Here is a 19,343-nt window from a genome sequence, read left to right as displayed (position 1 = left end):
ATGGGATATGGCAGCAGGTCTGTATGTGCTTATGTTCTAGCCTTCGTTACATATCCGTTATGAACAGAGCAATTTCAGCCTTCAGCAGCCTAGTGAAGGATTTATTTCCAGGCATGACCATCTTTATGGTCTGTGTTTGTACAGCACCTAACACAGTGGGGGACTGGTCCATGACCAGGGCTCCTAGGTGCTACTGCAATAGCAATAATAATAATAGTAGGGGCTGAAGCAAAGCAACAACCAGCGCTTATATGATTCTGGCAGCAGTTTACCTTTTAATTGTGTTTCTTATCCCCACTCAACGCAGCCATAAGTCATGGCGCTGTCATGATAAAAATAAGAATCTAGCTAGCTAGATGAGACTAACAGAGAGGGCATTTGTGTACTGATGACAGCTGAGAAAGAAAACAGCAGCTGTTTAAACTATTGGGGGGGTGGCTCATAGTTGGGATATTAGGCTATCTATTAATAACAGCTAAGGCTAGGGCTGAGGCTTACAAAGGCAAGGACATAATTTAATCATTTTGCATGTAAAGGGTGCTGAATAACAGTTTCTGAACAAAAATGGACTAGTGGGAGCTAGGCCAGTTATTGGCTACCACCTGGGATCCCCTGGCTACTCAATTTGTCTTTCAGTCCATTGAGAGCAAATTTCTTCCTGTCCCTGGCTCAGGTCAACACAGTTCAGCTAATCCCCCACCCAGACACTTCTAGCACATGCCCACGTGTGTATGAGAGACAGAGCGGATGTCTGCCGGCTCCACCCTTTCCTGATCCCCACCCATGCAGGGCTGCCATTACCTTCTGTGCTATTGCTTACATGGGCTGGGCCAAGGGACAGAGATAGCGTAGTCTTGATGTGGTCCTTGACCTGTGCTCCCTCACTGTCAGCACTTGCCATGAGGATGGGCAGCCTGAAGCTTTGCAGGGCTGATTCCCTCAGAATAGGCTTATCCCCATAACGTGGACAGGTGCAGTATAGCCTGTCACTGGGCTGGGTATTATTCTGCATACAGCATTGATACAGCACTCATAGAAGGCTGGAGCTGAGTCATTTGCTTCTGATTTGTGAATATCTGAACAGGCAGAATCTGTGTTGCCACCTCCGGTGATTTAATCGCCACTCACAAGATCTGAGTTTTTTCTTAAAGCTCCAGCTCCTGGAGTCCTGTGATTAAGAGAGATTCTCACCTTTTGCTTGCAAAGAGTACATTTCCAGCCCTCATGGCTACAGAGAAGTGCCTGAAAACATGACACCAAGTGACCCAGAAATCACACAGCAAAGAAAAAGAACCCAACTTTATTATTTGTTAAAAATCTCATGATTTTCAGGGCCCAACTACTGATTTTTGAACACCCAGGGGTAGTAACACCCCAAAGAAAGCATGTGATCTTTGAGTGCTGCCACCACAAGAGAGCGAAGTGCAGGCATGGGGGGGCTCTGGGCTGCCCCAGGCCCTGACAGAGTGGAGGAGGCATCAGGGTCCAGGCAAGTTTGGGGATCTACTCCGGGGTTTTCAGGCCCTCTGCGATGAGATTGAGTTCGTAGCACCAGGTCTCATAGCGATAGGCCATGCGGATCTGAGGTACATTTGTCTTCCAGATGTTGTTGCCTTGGGGCCCCTCCTCACGGTAATTCTCCCCCAGGAACTTGGACTTCTCCTGGCAGAGACAAGGGAGCAGAATGAAAGGCACTGCATGGATCTATGCCCTCATCTCTCTTGGACAGCCTTCCTCTGCAGAATCCCAGCTGCCGTGCTGTGCACAGGTTAGCGCTGGCAGGCCTCTGCAGCCTCCCAGAGAAGCTGCTTCTGTGTCTCGAATTCTCTTTAGCACCAGGTCTGACGTGTCACTCTCCAAACAGGCAGCGCCATCCCTCCAGTTCCCCCACCCACTCTGATGCACACATGGACACAGCTGCAGGAAGGGAAATCCTCACTCCCAGGGCACTGGCGAACTGCTGAGCAGCTGGCCCCTCCCCAAGAGAGATGTGGCAGACAGACAGATGTACCTCATGGGACAGACCACATTGCAGGACACTGTTCCTGGCAATCTCACACATGTCACAGGTGCTGAGTTTGAAGACTTGGGCAGCAATGGCATATTCTTCCATCAGGGGCTCCTAGAGCAACACAAGAATCATATCGGGGGGGGGGGGGAGAGGAGCACGCACAGTCCTGCACGAACAGCTGGTCCTGCAGCCAGATTCCTCCCAGCACCTGCTGCACAGCTCTGTGCCTATGGGAGCACAGCCAGCATTCCCATTACTCTGTTACAGCAATGCCTAGGGCCCTCTCAGAGCAGGGCACCATTGTGCTGGGTGCTGTACAAATAGCTCCCATGTCCCCATACTGCAGTGCAATGTAAGGACCCTGGGTGGTATTTCCATGCCCAGGCCTGCCCTGGCACCATACCTTGGTGTAGTGGAACTGCATGGGGTCGTCCGTGGAGAGAGAGACCATCAGGCCTTTCTGGTGGAAGTCCAGCAGTGGGTTTTTGGCGTACTCAAGGAAGAGGCTGTTGTTGCTGAGCGGGGACATAGCAATGGGGATTTGGGCAAGAAAGTACAGGTACTGCAGCACAGGACTCTGAAAGGAAGAGCGGGGCCGTCTTCAGGGCGCAGGTGGGGAGCAGGGCGGTGGCAGACGCTGCTGCATTCTCCGCTACCTGCAGCCCAATCCTTCCAGGCCCTGGCAAAAAGAGCTGGGATGCAGAGCTCACAGCTTCTTTCTGAGAAGAGGAGGGTCAGTCACTGTCCTATAAATCCAGGGGGAGTAGATCTGGGCTTTGCCTTGGCTTAAGCCAGCTGGTTCCTCCATGGTCTGTGCACCCTGCAAGCACAGATTCCCAACTCCTCAGCATTTTCTCCAAGCAGACGGCCCAGAGCAGGGATCTCAGTGCTGGGGAACACATGGTGCTCCAGGCGGGGGGTCTGCGTTTGAGTGACATGGGACAGCATATTACAGTTCAGTGTGTAAGAGTCATGTGGGGTGGGGCTATGGGACCAGACTGGGGCTCAGGAGACTTGGGTTCAATTGCCAGCCCTGCCTCACACCTCTCCATGGTGCCCTGGGCAAGTCACTTAATGTCTGTGTGTGGGCCCCAGACCTGCAAAGCCAGTGGAGGGTGTGAAGCAAGAGCCACTGGCATTGGCTGTGAAGACAGGGCCTTGGACAGACCACCCCCCTGCACCCTCTGGAGTCATGCAGCTCATAAGAGCATTGGTGGGGGGGGGAGAGGGAAAAACATTAAGAGACTCTCCCCCACACTCACCTTTTTTAGGTTCAGGCCATGGGAGATATTATCTGCTGTCATGAAGGCTGCAAGCAGGTGGGTGATGGCCCCAGCTTCCCCACAGTGGGGTCGGAACAGGAAGGTGTTCATGCCGCGTTCCCTGTGTGCAGACAGCAATATATGCAGGGGTGCTGGAATAACTTGTGTAGCAGAGGTGCTGAGAGCGACTGAACCAAACTGTAACCCCTGTGTATGATGGAAACCTCTTCAAGCCAGGCACCCCTAGTTCCAGCACCTATACACAGGGCTGATGCAAGGAGTGGGAGGGCATTGCTGGGCGGGAGCTGAAGCTGAGCTGGAAGCCCACTTCCAGGGAGGGATCCCTAGAACCCAGTCGGACCCTCTCCCAGGGACAGGACCCCTAGAGCCCAGCTGGACCCACTCCCAGGGACGGGACCCCCAGTGCCCAGCCCAACCCCAGGCCTCAGTGTTTGCCCTTTATTCTCCCTAATGCATTCAGACTGGGTGCAAGGAGATAGTCTTAGCTGAGCCCAGGTGTTTGCCACAATCGCTCATATCTCCCTGCCGTCAAGGAAGCTCCAGGGCTCCCCAACTGGGCAATCTCCGCGATGGAAGCACAGACCCCAGCAGAGCCGCCCCAGAACCGCCTGCAAAGCATGAACACAGGTCTCTGTGCTTCTGCTGGAGGCAACTCACAGCCAACATCCCCTCCCTCCATATGGGGCACAATGCCCGTGTGATGCATGGCTAGAAAGGGTTAAACATCCTGCAAAATAAATAACTCTCAAAAGACATGTGGGGAGATAATGTTTGTGGTTTTGTGTATTTACATATGTATGAGTAAGGTCCACAATGTAATCAACAGTCCCTGTCTATGCTGTATTCTGATAATTCAGAGGTCAAAAGAACATCCTATCATTTAACTGAATTGTAAATATGGGATATCTCTGTATTCATCTCTCTTTTAAATGTATAGCAAATAATCTGTGAAAGGTGGAGGAACAAGCAAATTGCCTTATATTAATTCTATAGCTAAGTACCGGTAATGGACCTCCTTCTAAGTCATGCTAATTACCCTTTGAACTCAAACTTGTCAAAAGACTTGAAATTGTATACAAGATCTTTGGGTCCTGATTCTGTCATCTCAGATCTGCTTAGGCTTCATCAGGGGAAGTATGAGTCGCAAGTCTGAGGTCCCAGTTATGCTAATATTTCCTGAATATGATGTTTGGATATTGGACTATAGCCTATGAGCTATTTTTGAAAGAATTCTTTGCAACTACAAAGTTCACTGTCTATGCTATGAATCTGAACTCAATGAATTGATCTCATGTCTATATGTATATTGATCTTTTAACCCTACTCTCTCTCTTTTGTTTTTTAATAAAGTTTAGTTTAGTTATTAAGAATTGGCTGTAGCGTGTATTTGGGTAAGATCTGGAATATTCAATAATCTGTGAGGTAATGTGTCCGATCCTTTGGGACTGGTAGAACCTTTTATTTTATATAATGAAATAAGATTTACAGAAATGTTCATCATATTTGATGTGGGTACCCAGATGGAGGCCTAAGGCTCCATCACTTTAAGGCAGTGGTTTTCAAACTTTTGTACTGATGACCCCTTTCACATAGCAAGCCTCTGAGTGTGACCCCCCCCCCAATAAATTAAAAACATGTTTTTGTATATTTAACAGTCTTAAAAATGCTGGAGGCAACGCGGGATTTGGGGTGGAGGCTGACAGCTTGTGACCCCCCATGTAATAACCTCATGACCTCCTGAGGGATCCTGACCTTCAGTTTGAGAACTCCTGCTGTAAGGGAACTGTGTTGTTTGGACTTCTGAGTAACCGGGAAGGTAATAAAGAAACTGTTTTATGCTGGGTTGGTAAATCTAAGTATTGGAATATCCACCAGCTTTATGGGGATTGTCTGCCCATTCTTTGCAGTTCACCCTAATTGAGTGACCATAGCTGGCCCCAACTAGGACCTGTCACAGCCCATGAACCAGGTCCCCCGCCAGAGGTGACCAGCAGCACACATACCCCATGCGGGGACCCACCTGCGGAGGTTGTTGAGCACCATGATGTTGGCGTACATGTAGTACAGGTAGTAGGTGTAGGACGGGTTCTTCTCATGGCTCCACTTGTCCGGTTTGGGGCTCTTGGTGGAGAACATGTGCCCACTGTGCTTGGACTCGTCATCCACACTATCAAAACCGGTGATCTGCTGGCACGAGCAGACAGGAGTGGGTCAGCCCCACCACTCTCCCACCCTCCCCTGGCTTCTAAGGCTCTCCCGATCGAGGGGGTGTCTGTGAGCAAAGCCAGATGCCACCTCCCTCCCCATGGGCTAAGCAACCTCGGACACCCATCTCCCTGACCCAGGGCACATGGCACTGAGTGCCTGACACCGCTCGCACCCCAAGCACTACAACACATGCAGTGCAGGAGGGGTGCTGGGCTCCACCCACTAGCCTGGACCCCCCTTAATGGCCCAGCACCTGGTAAACTCAGAAAGGAGCTTGCTTGCTCATCTCACAGGCCTCCCTCTCCTGGCACCTCCCAACCCCAACCCATTTCTCTGCTGGGGGCCAGAGCAGGGAGGTGGGGAGGCTGAGTTCTCCGACCTGTGGCAGAGGGCTTGGTGCTAATGCCGAGCTTACCAGTGTGACAGACAGTGGTGTGGTCTGAGCCCCAGAGGCCCACCCCTCCCGTCAGCACTTTGACAGGCCCAGGCCTCTCTGTGCAGCACTCACGTGTTGCAGGAATACGCTCAGCTCCTTGTTGTCCTGAGGACAGACCGTCGCTTCAAACACTGGCACAAAAATATTTTCCAGCATCTTCCCAAAGTGGGGGAGGAATTTCTTGGCCCTGAACACATCGCTGGGGACAGAGACCAGGGTTAGCCTCCAGCAGGAGAGCTGCACAGCCCCCAGCATGGACAGAACACCTCCCTCTGAACCTCCTCTACGGACGCCCCACGGCTGCCACGCCGGTAAGTCAGGCCGCTCCTGCTCCCGCCAGCCTTGCCCCGACACCCGGAATTTCACCCCATGGCACGTACTAAATCCTGGGCACTTGGATCATCCACTTCATGTTGGGGGAGTAGACCCTGTGCCGGTTGAACCAGCTGGCCAGTTTGGGCCACTCCTCTGGTGAGCGCCCGTAGATGGACAGGCGGGGTTCCGCGTGCTGGTACTTGGCGTCCTCCAAGTCAGAGCTGACTTCCTGCAGATGTAAGGGTGCAGGTGGTCACGTGTGCCCCACTCACTGGCTGGAACTCGGCATACTGTGGGCATCCAGGCTCCTTCCTGCTGCACTGGTGCCCCTTGTGTCCCTAGCCACCCCCACCCATGCTCACCTTGATGATGGTGGCAAAGTACTCGCCATCAATGGTGTTTTCTGTCTTCAGGTAGAGGTCACGCAGCTCACTGGCTCCCACCGGGTTGTACTTGTCATTAAACTTGTCAAAGCGCTGGAAGGTCTGGCGCCCCTGGGATGCAAATCAGAGTCAGAGCTGAGGGCGGAAAATGCTTCATGGACCTAAAGGGGTGGGGTGCAATGGACTAAGGCCTCACTGGAAAGGAGAGGATTAACCCCAATTCTAGAGAAGGAAAAGTGGTCACCCTGCCATGGGACAGAGCTGGTGCAGTATGTGCCTGGGGAGGGGTCCCAGGTGACAGAAGGCATGTGATGGAGTGCCCTAAGAGAAGTAGGTGAGGGTGTCCATGGGACACGTGGGGGCATGGCCCAGTGGCAGGGCAGGCGTGGGACATCTTACAGCAGAGGCCAATGGACTCACAGCGTGGACATCAAGAGAATCCACCGTCAGGTCATAGGGGTGCAGGTTGAGCTGCTGGAAGAGCTGCTTCAGGGTGAGTTTCTTGCCCTTGGCGTCATACACGACCCTCTCTGCGTCCACACGGTACGACTTCTTGATGAAGTGCAGCAGGTGCTTCTGGTTCATGCAGGCTGCAGCATGAATGTGGGTGTCCACCTGCCAGGCAGAGAGGAGCCAACAGTCTAGCCAGGGCCCAGACGGCATTGGTGAGGAGGCTGGGCAGCCAGGACCATAGAAAGGAATGCTGCTGACACTGCCTGCAGCCATGGCAAGTCTGCCATGATGTCAGGGAGCACATCAGCCTGGATCCCAGTAAGCGATGGTGACCACTAGGGGCAGAGGGGGGTACTCCCTGTGCCTGCATCCCAGCCATGCCTCCACACGCTCACACCTCCAGGGATGACCCAGGGTCTGCTCAAGGGTCACAGCAACTTGTGCTGCCCCAGAGAGAGGTGTGGGATGGAGAAAGCAGCCAGAGCAGCAACAGTGCCTGCATCACCTGCCCTGCAGAGGACGGAGTCAAGGCAGAGCCTGCATGCCCCCGACTCAGCCCATCTGGCAGGCCAGCCGGCAGTGGCTGGGCATCTGTCCCAGGCCCTCACCTTCCTGCAGTTGTAAAAATCCCGATGAGGGTTGTTCTTCAGCTCCTTCAGCTCCTCCATCTCATTCAGCATCTCGTGCACATTGAACTTGGAGGAGAGGAACTTCAGGCGCCGATGAGTGTAGGTTTTCCTGACAGAGACAGAGGGTCAGAACCAGGCACGTTCAGGCCCAGATGAGTGCATGGGACCTGGGGATGCTACAGGAGGTGCGAACAAGGGCACGGCTGCCACGCAGCTCACACATGGCATGAAATTCTTGCTGTAATTACCTGAATCCTATAGCACCTCCCACCCAGCACCACCCCAGAGCACTGTACCAAGGAGGGGTGATGTCTGCACTCCCACAGAGCCAGCGGCAGGGTCATCCAAGTGGGGGCTGGGTGAAGGGAGCCTCCTTGGATACACAGCTGTCTCGGGGGCACAGCAGCAGCTGTGTAACAGTGCACAGTAACATGGCATGGCAGCTCCTAGCACTGGGCCTGAAGAAGAAGGTTCTGAGTGACACGGCCAGGACCTGTGATCACCCACACGGGGCTGTAGCCATGACACCAAGGCTAACAGCTACTTTCACCCAGACTGCCCTGGGATCCTTAATACCCATGAGTACCAGGGGCTGGCTCTGTGCCCCATAACGACACACTCCCTCCATCACTAGTTGTGTGGGGCCAGGCAGACAAGGCATTTAGCATGTCCCTAAAGGCAGCAGGGAAGCCAGCGGCTGGGGCAGTGACAGCATCCCGCCAAACTCCTCCAGGCCATGCTTCAGTCCCAGAGGGCAGCCATGGAGGCCTGCAGCAGGGCTGGGCTCCTCTGTGCACCAGGGGCCTGGCAGGTATTGCTGGGGGCCTGGCCAGCCCCTCTGGCTGAAGAGGGAGCTGGTGTCCTGCTTGAGGGCTGCAAAGTTCTGCAGTGCACAGACTCCAGCAGTGCTGGAGCACAGCCTGATGGGGGTCCCCTGACATCCCTCTGAGTGTCAAGGTGGGGGCCTGGCTGGGCGCTTACATGGGTCCCTGTGCAATCAGGGCGAGGAGGAAGTTCATGTCATCGAGGAAGTCCTCGAGGTTGGGGTAGGGCAGGTCCTTGGGCTCCCCTCGTCTGGCAGCCACCGCGTCGGCATAGACATAGACCACACCGCCCTGCATGCGGATGCAGTAGCCCAGGTCCTCAGGCAGATTGTCCAACCGGAAAGGATCCTCACCCTCCTTCACCGGCGGGGTGAACACTGTCCCGAAGGCAGAGTGTGGGTGAGCAATGGGCCTGGCGGGGTAGCCTTTGCCACACTGCTGTATTCCGGGGCTGAGGGCAGAGGCAGCGCCAGCCTGCCCATGAACACAGGTAGCCCACCCTGGAACCCAAGGCCAGGCCAATGGCTGCCCAGCATGGGGCCCAGACAGACACAAGCTGCTGCCGCAAACGTGCTCCTCTGGGGTAGGGTGACCAGGTGTCCCGTTTTTTTAGGGACAGTCCTGCTTTTGGGGACTTTTTCTTATATATGTGCCGATTGCTCCCCACCCCCTGTCCCGTTATTTCACAGTTGCTATCTGATCATCCTACTCTGGAGGCCCTTCCCTGCCCCAGTGCCTGGGCTGCTCCCTGCCTTTCTGGTGGTAGAGCCGGCATCCCACCTCTCTGGCTGCTGAGTCTCTCTAGGCCTGCAAGGCCGGAGCAAGAGCGTGGCCTGCCCAGAGACACAGACTGCTGGCGGAGATCTGACAGCTCTGGAGGGATCTAGGGCACGGAGACGAGTGAGCGTACGCAGGGGACGCTGCAGCCACAAGAGATCTGCTTTCACATGATGCCTTCCTAGCTTCTGTGTCCAAGCTTGCTGCACTCAGCTGGGGGCAGATCCCTTCCTCAGCCTCAGAGCAACCGGGGAGGAATCACACCAGGAGAGACAGGGCCAGTCATGCTCAGATGGCTTACAAGGCATCAGGGGACTTTCTCACCCCACTGGAAGCGTGGCAGAGACCTAGGGTATTCAGAGGGGCTCCACTCCCCACACATCATAGGGTCAGTCTCTGCTGGAGACAGGTTTCAAGCTCAATGGGGTGAGGCTGCATTCCTATAGCCTCAACAACAGGAGTCATTTCCTCCAGATAGATGCAGGTTCAGCACCCCCGGCCCTGCTACACGGGACATCTGCTTGCCTGCACAGCCATGGGCTCCCCAGCTGCTCTTCCTGTTTGTGCTGGTTGTGAGTTACCCTGGAAGTCATGGCTGCTAGTTACCTGGGGCGCACCCATCATCGGCTCGCCAAACCTCGCCTTCAATGTTGCGCAGATACTGAGATGGGGTCTTGGGGAACCTCTGAAACGACTTCTGCATGTATTTCTCCCGGATGCACAAAGCCCGGTAGAGGCCTCTGCAGACGACTTCAAAATCCTCAATTGTGACCTGCAAAAGTTCTTTGTTGAGGACAGTGGTGTGTGCAGCATGTGTGGGTCTGCCCTGAGCCTGTGGGAGCTCCCAGCCTTGCTGGAACGCACAGACAGACACGCTCACTGTGCACATGCCGGAGAACAGCTGAACCAAAGCAAGGCCTGGGTTCCCCCCGGAGCCCACCCCCACATGCCTGGCCCAAGCAGGCAGCCTGGCAGCCATTCTCCAAGCCCTGCCCTTTCAGCCTGGCTGACAGCACTGTGGGCAGTTCAGTGGCCAGAGCCAATGGGAAAGGTCCTTGCTGAGGTAGAAGGAAAGCCCCAGAGGCCGGGACAAGCCATCAGGGGAACTGTCCTGGGGTGCGACTCCCAGCTGCTGTCTGACATCTCACTCTGAAGCTGCAGCCTAGGGTGCTGCGGGGGCTATTTTAGGAGCACAAGCTGGTCCCACTTCAATTTCATCTGACCCAGCACATCGTCCGCACATCTGATTTACTGCAGAAGGCAAGTGTTGTGTGGGCAGCCCCGGGAGGTCAGGCCAGGTCACTGGCGAGCGACAGGAGCAGGGCATTGCCACCCAGCAGCTGCAGTGGCTGGCTGGGACCCCGGCTAGGGAGTGATGCAGGAGCGGCCATCTCAGTGCATCAAGGAGTGTCCTGCCAGAAGAACCTATAACCCACCCCGTCCTGTAATGGCCCCCGCCTTTGCTTCTTGGCCCTGTGCATGGTGGGGGCCTCTCTGATTCTCCACAGGCAGAGTGCATGCTGAGCATGGGCCTGGCAGTCACTGCACCGGGGTGTGTGCATGCAGTTCACTCAGTGACAAAGCTTAGTGCATGCACAGTCACAGCATTGCATTTCTGCTCCCCTGCCCTCATCTGGTGACTAGCTGGAGCACTATGCAGGGATGTACTAAGGGGTCTCAGCAACTGTTCCATCTGCCGCCCTCCAGCATCTCTTCTTGAGGGGCCACAAGGGCCCTGTATCTTCCCAGTCATCCCACAGAGAAGAGCCTATGAGTTTCTCTGACACATACATTGGCTTGCCCCTTTAGGATCACTAGGGAATTAGCAGGGTGCTGCCATCTGCCCAGACTGAGCTGGGAGAAGTGGGGCCTCTCCTATGCATTTAAACAAGGGGCACTCACGTGCTCATTCCCAGCTCCCAGGTGACAGCAGGGATTGAGGCAAGCAGCCAGGAGAGAGGAGGGCAGAGGGCATTGTGGGGAAGACTGGGAGAGGAGATGGCACTAAGACTTGGAAGGGAGCGTGGCATGCTGGCACTTACCCCTGAGGCATAGTCCCCTGAGATCTGCACGCGCTGGAAGTCGGGCACCGCCTGGTACAGTGGCGAGGCAGCGATGAACTCGTCAATGGTGGAGAGTCTGGTTGCAGAAGGATGAGCCATGGGCAGAGCCAGTGCAATTGTCTTCAGGGAAATCCGCTTCTTCCTGCAGAGGATGGGGTGACCACCTCAGCCTGGGCACTGGCAGCACCATGTGCCCTGCAGGCATGGCAGGGCCCTGCCCAGCACTAGGGGTCAAAGGACTCTGCCAGGTATTCAAAGGGAAATAGTGCAATTAGCAACATCTCCTTTCCCGTCTCAGTCCAGACCTGGGCTGTCTGCACTGATAGGACAGCACAATCCAATGCCTCAGCCATCCCAGATGCTGTTTGTTTCCCTGGGTCAAGCCAAGGGTCAGCCTGGCTGGCGAGTGACATGTTCCAGCTCCTGTCCCAGGTGTACCAAATGGGTCAGGGGGGCAGAGGCTGCAGCAGAAGCTTTGGTCCCACAAACGTGGCTCTCTGGGAGTCAGAACTTCATGATGTTTCCAGCCATAGCAGGGTTTGCAACTTTTCATTTGACACTAATCCTAGATTATTGGCCGGAATAACTGGACATCTGTCTGTCTGAGTACTAGCATGGCCCTTGTCACCACAGTCTCTGAATGCCTCACAGTCACTAGTGGGGGTTGCCTCTCTGCCCCATGTGCGGCAGGGTCGGGTAAGGTAAGTGACTGGCCCAAGGGCACACAGGTCATCTGTGGTGGAGCCTGGAACAGGCCCCTGGTCTCGAGGCCCAACCCAGCACTCATCTCCACTCTCAACAGGTTCTGAAGAGCTGGGGAGCAGTGGCTGAACACACCAACCCTTGGGCGATGCTCAGGCAGCATGATAAGGCATGCAGCACAGAGCAATTGGACAGAGAGGCTGGATGGATGGATGGCCAGATTCAATCAGGGCTTTCAAATACTTTCACTGGGGAGTACCCACCTCTTACCACAGGGATTGTTTTGTGGGCCCAGCCCCTGGCACAACACTCCTGGGGCCACCAGACACCAGCATCCATGGAGGAGTGTGTGCTGCGAGCAGGGAGGCTGCTTGTACATGTAATGTGATGAAGCACCTGGAAACAAACAGCATGAGCTTCCCAGCAGGCTCTCCAAGGCCTGAACCTCTAGGTCAGACAGATAATGGCCAGGCACGGTTGTCCCAGAGGGTTCACTGAGATATTCTCAGGCCATAGTTAAAGTTTCCATCCTCTTCTCCTGGGATAAGGGCATGCAGGTCCAGGGCAGGTGCTGGAGCTAGGGGCTAGCAGGGCCATGGAAGGTGTCAGAGGTGGGAAGCTTTCAGCCTGTCCCTCCCCACAGTGCCCTAGGCCTGCTGCCCCTTACCCAGCTCTTACCGTTTGTCAGCCGTGGCTGTGGTCTCCTGGTGGATCATGTGTTCCCTTATTTCATGGTGCAAGATGGGGCAGATTTCTTCCACATCAAAAGGTGAGATCTCGTGCCTGCTCTCCTCGTCCTTTACCTCAGAGGCAAAGACCTTCTCAGCGAAGGAGCGCATCGCTTCATCCATCTCTGCAGGGAGAAGGTGCCCTTGTGACTGGCCAGTCTGCACCCAGCCACCCATGACCAGGCAGGACTCCTCCCACCTAGCAGGATGAGGTGCTCCAACACCCATACCCACCTGGCAGAGCCAAACTCAGATATTAACTACATCTTTGGTCCCTTCTGCCTGCACTTCCTCTCCCAGCCACCCAACACAGGGAAGCAAGGGAATAGCTGTTGTCTTGTGCTAATCTCTCAGGGCCTGTCATGGGCTAAGTGGGGCTGGAGACGTGTCCTGACTTCACCCAGCTCCACAGGCAATGCTTGCTTGGGGCAGGCCCAGAGCCGAGGGGGGAACAAGCCCATGGGCAAGGGGACTGAGTGGGGGTGGACCCAGAAGGGGCAGGCATGTGGAAGAACACACAGGAGGGGAGTGAGAATTCGCACAAGCCCCTCCCTTACCCACCAGCTGAGTGCTGCTTTCCTCATGTCATTTACACACAGCATCCAAGGATGGAGGCAGTGATGAGGCTGAAGATGGACTTAGAGCTGCTCCCTAAGTGGCATACAGAACATGATGGGGGGTAGGGGGGCTATACGCTCCTGAACGGTGTGGAGAAAGTAACTAGGAAGTGTTATTTACCTCTTCATATAACTCATGAATCAGGGGTCACCCAATTAAAGTATTAGGCAGCAGGTTTAAAACAACAGTAAGGAATTACTTCTTCACACAACGCACCGTCAACCTGTGGAACTCATTGCCATGGGCTGTTGTGAAATCCAAAAGTACAACTGGGTTCAAAAAAGAACTGGATGAGTTCATGGAGGATAGAGTGATCAAGGGCTATTAGCCGAGATGGTCAGGGACTCAGCTTCATGCTCCGGGTGTCCTTAAGCCTCTGACTGCCAGAAGCTGGGACTGGACGACAGTGGATGGAGCATGTGATAGTTGCCCTGTTCTGTTCATTGCCTCTGGCACCGGCCACTGTCATTGGGCTCACCCAGTGTGGCTATTCTTGTATTCACTTGACCCTGGGGGATGGGGCTGAGAGAGCAGGAGTTTCCCTGATGCTGCTTCAGGGATCTTGTCTAACAGGTGGGACCCGACCCTTGCTAAAGACAATGCAGCCTGAACTGGGAGAGCTGTTGCCTTAGTGAAGGGCAGGGAAGCCCTGCCTGTGCTCAGCACCATGGACGCGGTTTGGTGGTGGCTCTGCTCTGTGCCATTCAGGGCCTTCCACAAATGGGGGATGAATGGCTGCCCCCAGGCAACTCATCGCCGTTCTGTTGCGCTCCACACTCTGGAGCCAGAGGCTGGGCTGCTGGGGTTTCTGGCCTGTTTCGCCCCATGAGGCTGGGAGCGCCAGGTAAGGGGACTGCTGGCTTCCCCACTGGCACTTAGTGGGGTTTTTGGTTGGCCCTGACCAGTGCTTTATTCATAATAAAAGCAGTGCCGGGGCTCAGCCCTGGCAAGGCCCTGGCACTAATGGAGCACTGGCCTCGTGCCTAGTGCCAAAGGAAAGGGGCAGGGCCAATGAGAAATCAGGAGCCTGAGACTGATGGTCCCCAGGGCCAATGCGGAGAGGCCAACCTCCAGGTCAGCCCGATTGACAGGGCAGACAGGCCAATGAGGGAGTCCGGAGCCTGGGGTCCCGTCCTCCGCGTGCGCTGGAGCTGCCTGAGGCAGCGCAGGGCCGAGCTAAGGGGAGCGGGGGCCCGAGCCGAGCCGGGAGCAGAGCCAGAAAGGAGCAGCCCAGAGAGCAGAGCCGGGCCGGAGCAGAGCCGCGCCGGCCAGAGGGGCAGCCTGGGGAGCCGCGCTGAGGCCGGCGCTGAGGCCGGGGCCGTCCGGAGCCGAGTGCGGTGAGCAGCCGGGGACTGCGAGGGGGGACCCCAGGCCGAGGGCCCAGCGCAGGGAGAGGTCACCAGCCCAGGGGGCTCACAGGCCGGACTGGGAGGGGGGACGTGAGCCCGACGGGGGGGAGGGGGCAACACTGGGGGAAGGGCCCTGCCGCCTAGAGCCTGAGGGCGGCCCCGGCCAGAGCAAGCGTCCGGCCCGCCGGGTCGCCCACTTCCGGACCGAACGAAACCGAACAGCCTTGCCCCGCCCCTTCTCCGAGGCCCCGCCCCGCTCACTCCATCTTCCCCCCGGCCTCACTCGCTCGCTCCTTCTCACCGGGCTGGGGAGGGCCCTTTCTCAGCTGGGTGTTTGGCTGAAAACTGGACACCTGGCAACTCACCCGCGGCGTCCCTGCAGCGCGGCCAGGGCCTGGGACGGGCGAGGGACAGACTGACCTTCCCGTGCAGCCCAGAGGCGGCTGGTGGCCTGTCCCCGGCCCACGGAGGGGGTGACGTGGTTTCCTTCGGGTGACGGCCCGTTTGTCCTTATTTTGTTCGTTGGTCGCTGTTTAATCGCTCGTGTTTGCTTTGAACTCTATGTAATGAGCAGTGGGTCAGGGACGTGGCCGGGGCGGAGAGAGCCCCCCGCAGTGGGGACACCCTAGCCACCGTCCTAAGTGACCATGACAAGACGGGAGGTCCAGCCCTGCAGGAACCGTGGGCCTGGCCTTGTTGGGTTTATGAGGACTCTGCCCCACGGGAGGGAGGAAGGGGAGACCTCGAGAGCAGGCAGGCCCCTGGGTAAAGGGAGCGGGAGCGAGGACTCGGATCCTTTCGTTAGCCAATTCCACAAAGGTGGTGTATAGGGTTGCCAACTCTCCAGGAATTAAAAATTAATTTTCCGTTAAAGATTCTGTCGTGATGAAATCTCCAGGAATAGGGCAGGCCTTAGGTAAAATGGCACCCTGGGCGAACTAGTATTTTGGCACTCCTGACCCTGGTGGGCACGGTGCCCCCCTCCTTTGTCCCTGGCTCCCATGGACTCCCTGCCTGCACTTCCAACCCCCGTACTCCCCTGCCGCCTGCATCTCCAACCCCTGCCCCTCTCTTGCACCTGAACCCCTGCATTGTGCCTCCTTTACCCCTAAGCCCTGAACCCCTCTCCTGCGCCAATGTGGGAAAACTGACCTGGATGCATAGAATAGCTAGCATTGCTGCTCGATCTCCCTCCCCAACCCCCAAACACTGCTCATCCGCGTGCCTGTAGGGGACCGTGAGGGGGAGCGAGGAACGGCATTGGGGCTCCCTGCATCCAGATCACTTTCCCTCCTTGGCTGTGTAAGTGCTTGGTATTGCTTCTCGCTCCCCACTCACAGCCCACTGGGAGGGGGAGTGTGGCGCAGAGGAACATTGGGGGAGCAGTATCTTTGCATCACTGCTTGTCTCCCACCCTGTTCAAGGAAACAAGGAAAAATCTGGGTGCCCCTCCATGCAGCGCTCCCCTGTCAGGCAGGAGCAATTTCTGATTTTAAACCATCAGTGTGCACCTCTATGCTGCTGCACGGTGTCCCCTTGCCCATGGCACGCCTTGGGCAGTTGCTTGGGTGGCCCACCCCTAAGGCCGGCCCTGTCCAGGGATATGTGCAGCCAAAATTGGCAACCGCATAGGTCAGGAAAGTTCCCCATGATAAGAGAACCATTCCTCTGCTTACATCTAGAAAGGGGTTTTGTTAATCTACCAGATGTTGTAGCAACAATGGAGCATGCAGAAACAGCCACCTGGGAGTCAAACCAATGAGCTCCTGTATCCCTCAGGGTGTAGCTCTACAGGTCGCTGGAGGGGAAAGGGGCCTGTGCAGGAGGCCAGCATAACTATGCACAACTGACATGCCACCTAAAGCTGCAAGGCACTAGCAGACATTTCTGGGGGAGGTGGTGGTGGGGTTGAAGCAGTGGCTGGCCTCCTGCATGGCCCCCTGCAGGCCACAGACACTTTGGAACAGCTCCAGAAAGCGAATGCTCCCTGGACCTAACTGCCTCACAGTGAGCCTGAGCAGCTCATGAACGTGATGTATGGCAGGAGGGATGTGAACCATGATGAGCAGAAGGCTGAACGATGGCCTATGCTGGGGTTATGCACACGCAACACCACTTCATGGAAGCACAACAAGCATGTGACGAGGAGCCAGGACTGGGCCCCATCTGCACGATAGAAACAACTGAAGTGGGGGAGTTCCTGCTCTGAACCCACAGCTTCTACTTGGACATGGCCTCGGGGAGATCGCAGTATTTTATTCCCTGGCATTTGAATTTCAGTTCTAGAGTTCCACCTTGAGAGAAGGCTGCTGAGGTAACCTTCTTCCCAGCAGCTGCAGGATTCTGAGGCAAAGAGGCTCATGCTCAACTCTACATCCAGCAGCAGCATCACTGCAAATTCAGGAATCCCGTCCATTTCTCAGCAGTTCTGGTTTTGCTATATCAGCAGCTCCTGCTCTATGTGACACAAGGGCCAGGTAGTGGTAAATAGCCGGGAGCCTGAGGGATGTACTGAGTTGCTGTAGCTATTTGCATTCTCGTTATCAAAATAAATGCAACTTCTGAACCACTACTCTTCTCATATCTTGCTGGCAGATGGGGACACTGGGTGTGTGAGTTTCCCAGCATTTGCAGATTATCAGTTTGACCTCACCCTGTCCACGGTAGAAGAGGAGGGTGCAAGGGGCTGCGCATCATGGGCCCCTGACCTGGATAAGGGAGACAAGGCTCTGGTCTTGGTCCCAGTGAAGTCTGCGGATTGACTGCAGTGAGAGCAGGAGGCGGCTAGAGAATGCTAGGTTAGCATGAGTCACACAGCAGAAAAATTAGGTGCTTGTTAGACTTGGGAGAAAACTGAAGTTTTTCTCTCTCTAGTCCTGCTCATTTCACAGAGAACGAGATCTCACCCCAGGCTATAGAGGCCCAACCTCTCCACTGGCCTTAGTTGCAGGCTCAAGGAGTTAATGGTCAAGTTGGAACTTTACAAAACACCAGCTGTTAAGGAAATGTTTAACAACAACTAGCAGCTTTAGTGATTGTAAGCAGCCAGACAGTCAAAACATGTGGAAACCAATTCTACTTGTGGTCCAGGCTGGTTCCTGGCATGTATTGCTGAGAAATGGCTGCTTCTCAGATTGTTAGCATATTGCCATAGTCATTTGTCTATTGGCTATTTCCAGTGATAATTTGTCTGGTTCATACCCCAGCAGCCATACAAGGAAGGGCCAGTAATATTCATGTTTCTCTTCTGCTGTTGGAGGTAAAATAAAAACAAACAGAGATGCTCAGCTCTCACAAGTCCCTAGATGTTTCTCCCTCCCATAAATATTAGCATTTGTGCAGAAAAACGTGCAGAATTATTTCAGTGGCAAACATTCTAAATTGTTCTGTTTGCACTGTCACTTTGCAGTGATAGGAAATATCTCTGTTACATATACAAATTCTACTTCGACAGTTTTACAAGGTTGCCTTCATGCTACATCTGAAATAACTATGTTGCAAACATCTCATTCCTATCTTGAAGGCTGTTCAGCCATTACATGGAGCCTAAAATCTGCATCAGGAACTTCAGCTGACTTCTGTGTAAAAGCTATATCTAAAAACCTACTCTGGGATTTTCCTGTGTCCATCTGAGGAGAGCAGCATTTGGTAACAGGATCTGAGCAGGGTTAGATGGAGAAGAGCTGGGATCCTCCAAGGCAGCAGCTTTTGCTAATGGAGTCTATCCTCTGGCCAACCAGGGATGGGACAGCTTACACTCCATAATCAAGTCACTTAACTCATGGTCTATTCAGAGTGACATAAGAAATAATTATTGAATACATTTACTCATCAAATAAGATCCAGGCAGCCTTGTCAGGTGTTTCCACACTTACGTGCTCAAGGGCAGGTAGCCAATCCAGCACAGAATGCTGGAGCACAGAGTTAGCAGAGACTCCTCGGGCTCCTAACAAGAAGCTGATGTTTTAGCAATTTGGTTAGTCTGGGAATTGTTCTGGATCCACCAGTGGGAGAAACAAAGGTTGTGGGAAACTCCCACAGCCTGTGCCTCAGCAAGTGGAGGGTAAAGAAATGAATATTGCTACAAGCTTGTGCTTTTGATTCGGTGCCTGAGAAACTTTGGTTTACAGCATCATAGAGATGCAAGGCAGGATTGGGCCTCAAGATGTCATCAAGTCCAGGCCCCTGCACTGTGGCAGGACCAAATAAACCTAGACAATCCCTGCCAGCTGTTTGTCCAACCTGTTCTTAAAAACCCTTAGTGATGGGGATTCCACAACCTCCCTTGTAAACCTATTCCAGAGCCTAATTATCCTTTGAATTAGAAAGTTTTTCCTAATATGTAACCCCCATCTCGCTTGCTGCAGATTAAGCTTCTGGTCCTACCTTCAGTGGATATAGAGAACAGTTGATCACCATCCTCTTGCTAACAACACTTAATATATTTGAAGACTGTTTTTAGGCCCCCCCAATCTTTTCTCAAGAGTATACATGTACAGTTTTTTAACCTTTCCCCCACATCAGGTTTTCTAAACCTTTAATAATTTTTGTTGCTCTTCTCTGG

At 54.5% G+C, this 19,343-nt stretch overlaps 1 protein-coding gene across 1 annotated transcript; it reads right to left on the bottom strand.

Annotated features, from left to right (window-relative positions):
• Positions 1 to 1,272: 1,272 nt before the first annotated feature.
• AMPD1 (adenosine monophosphate deaminase 1) lies at positions 1,273 to 12,900 on the bottom strand. The gene is made up of 14 exons (XM_043500298.1): positions 12,763 to 12,900; positions 11,362 to 11,623; positions 9,926 to 10,091; positions 8,700 to 8,919; positions 7,698 to 7,827; positions 7,057 to 7,251; positions 6,616 to 6,747; positions 6,319 to 6,482; positions 6,011 to 6,137; positions 5,315 to 5,481; positions 3,274 to 3,394; positions 2,415 to 2,588; positions 2,012 to 2,122; positions 1,273 to 1,662 (listed from the first exon to the last, which is right to left on the bottom strand). Exons 2-14 carry the CDS (start codon positions 11,479 to 11,481, stop codon positions 1,504 to 1,506), a joined length of 1,986 nt encoding a protein of 661 aa, XP_043356233.1. The 5' UTR covers positions 11,482 to 11,623; positions 12,763 to 12,900; the 3' UTR covers positions 1,273 to 1,503.
• Between the last annotated feature and the right edge of the window lie 6,443 nt (positions 12,901 to 19,343).

Source organism: Dermochelys coriacea, chromosome 21 (genome assembly GCF_009764565.3).
Source record: "Dermochelys coriacea isolate rDerCor1 chromosome 21, rDerCor1.pri.v4, whole genome shotgun sequence".
In the NCBI taxonomy this organism is placed as follows: domain Eukaryota; kingdom Metazoa; phylum Chordata; order Testudines; family Dermochelyidae; genus Dermochelys; species Dermochelys coriacea.
This window is presented reverse-complemented; position numbering and strand designations above follow the sequence as displayed.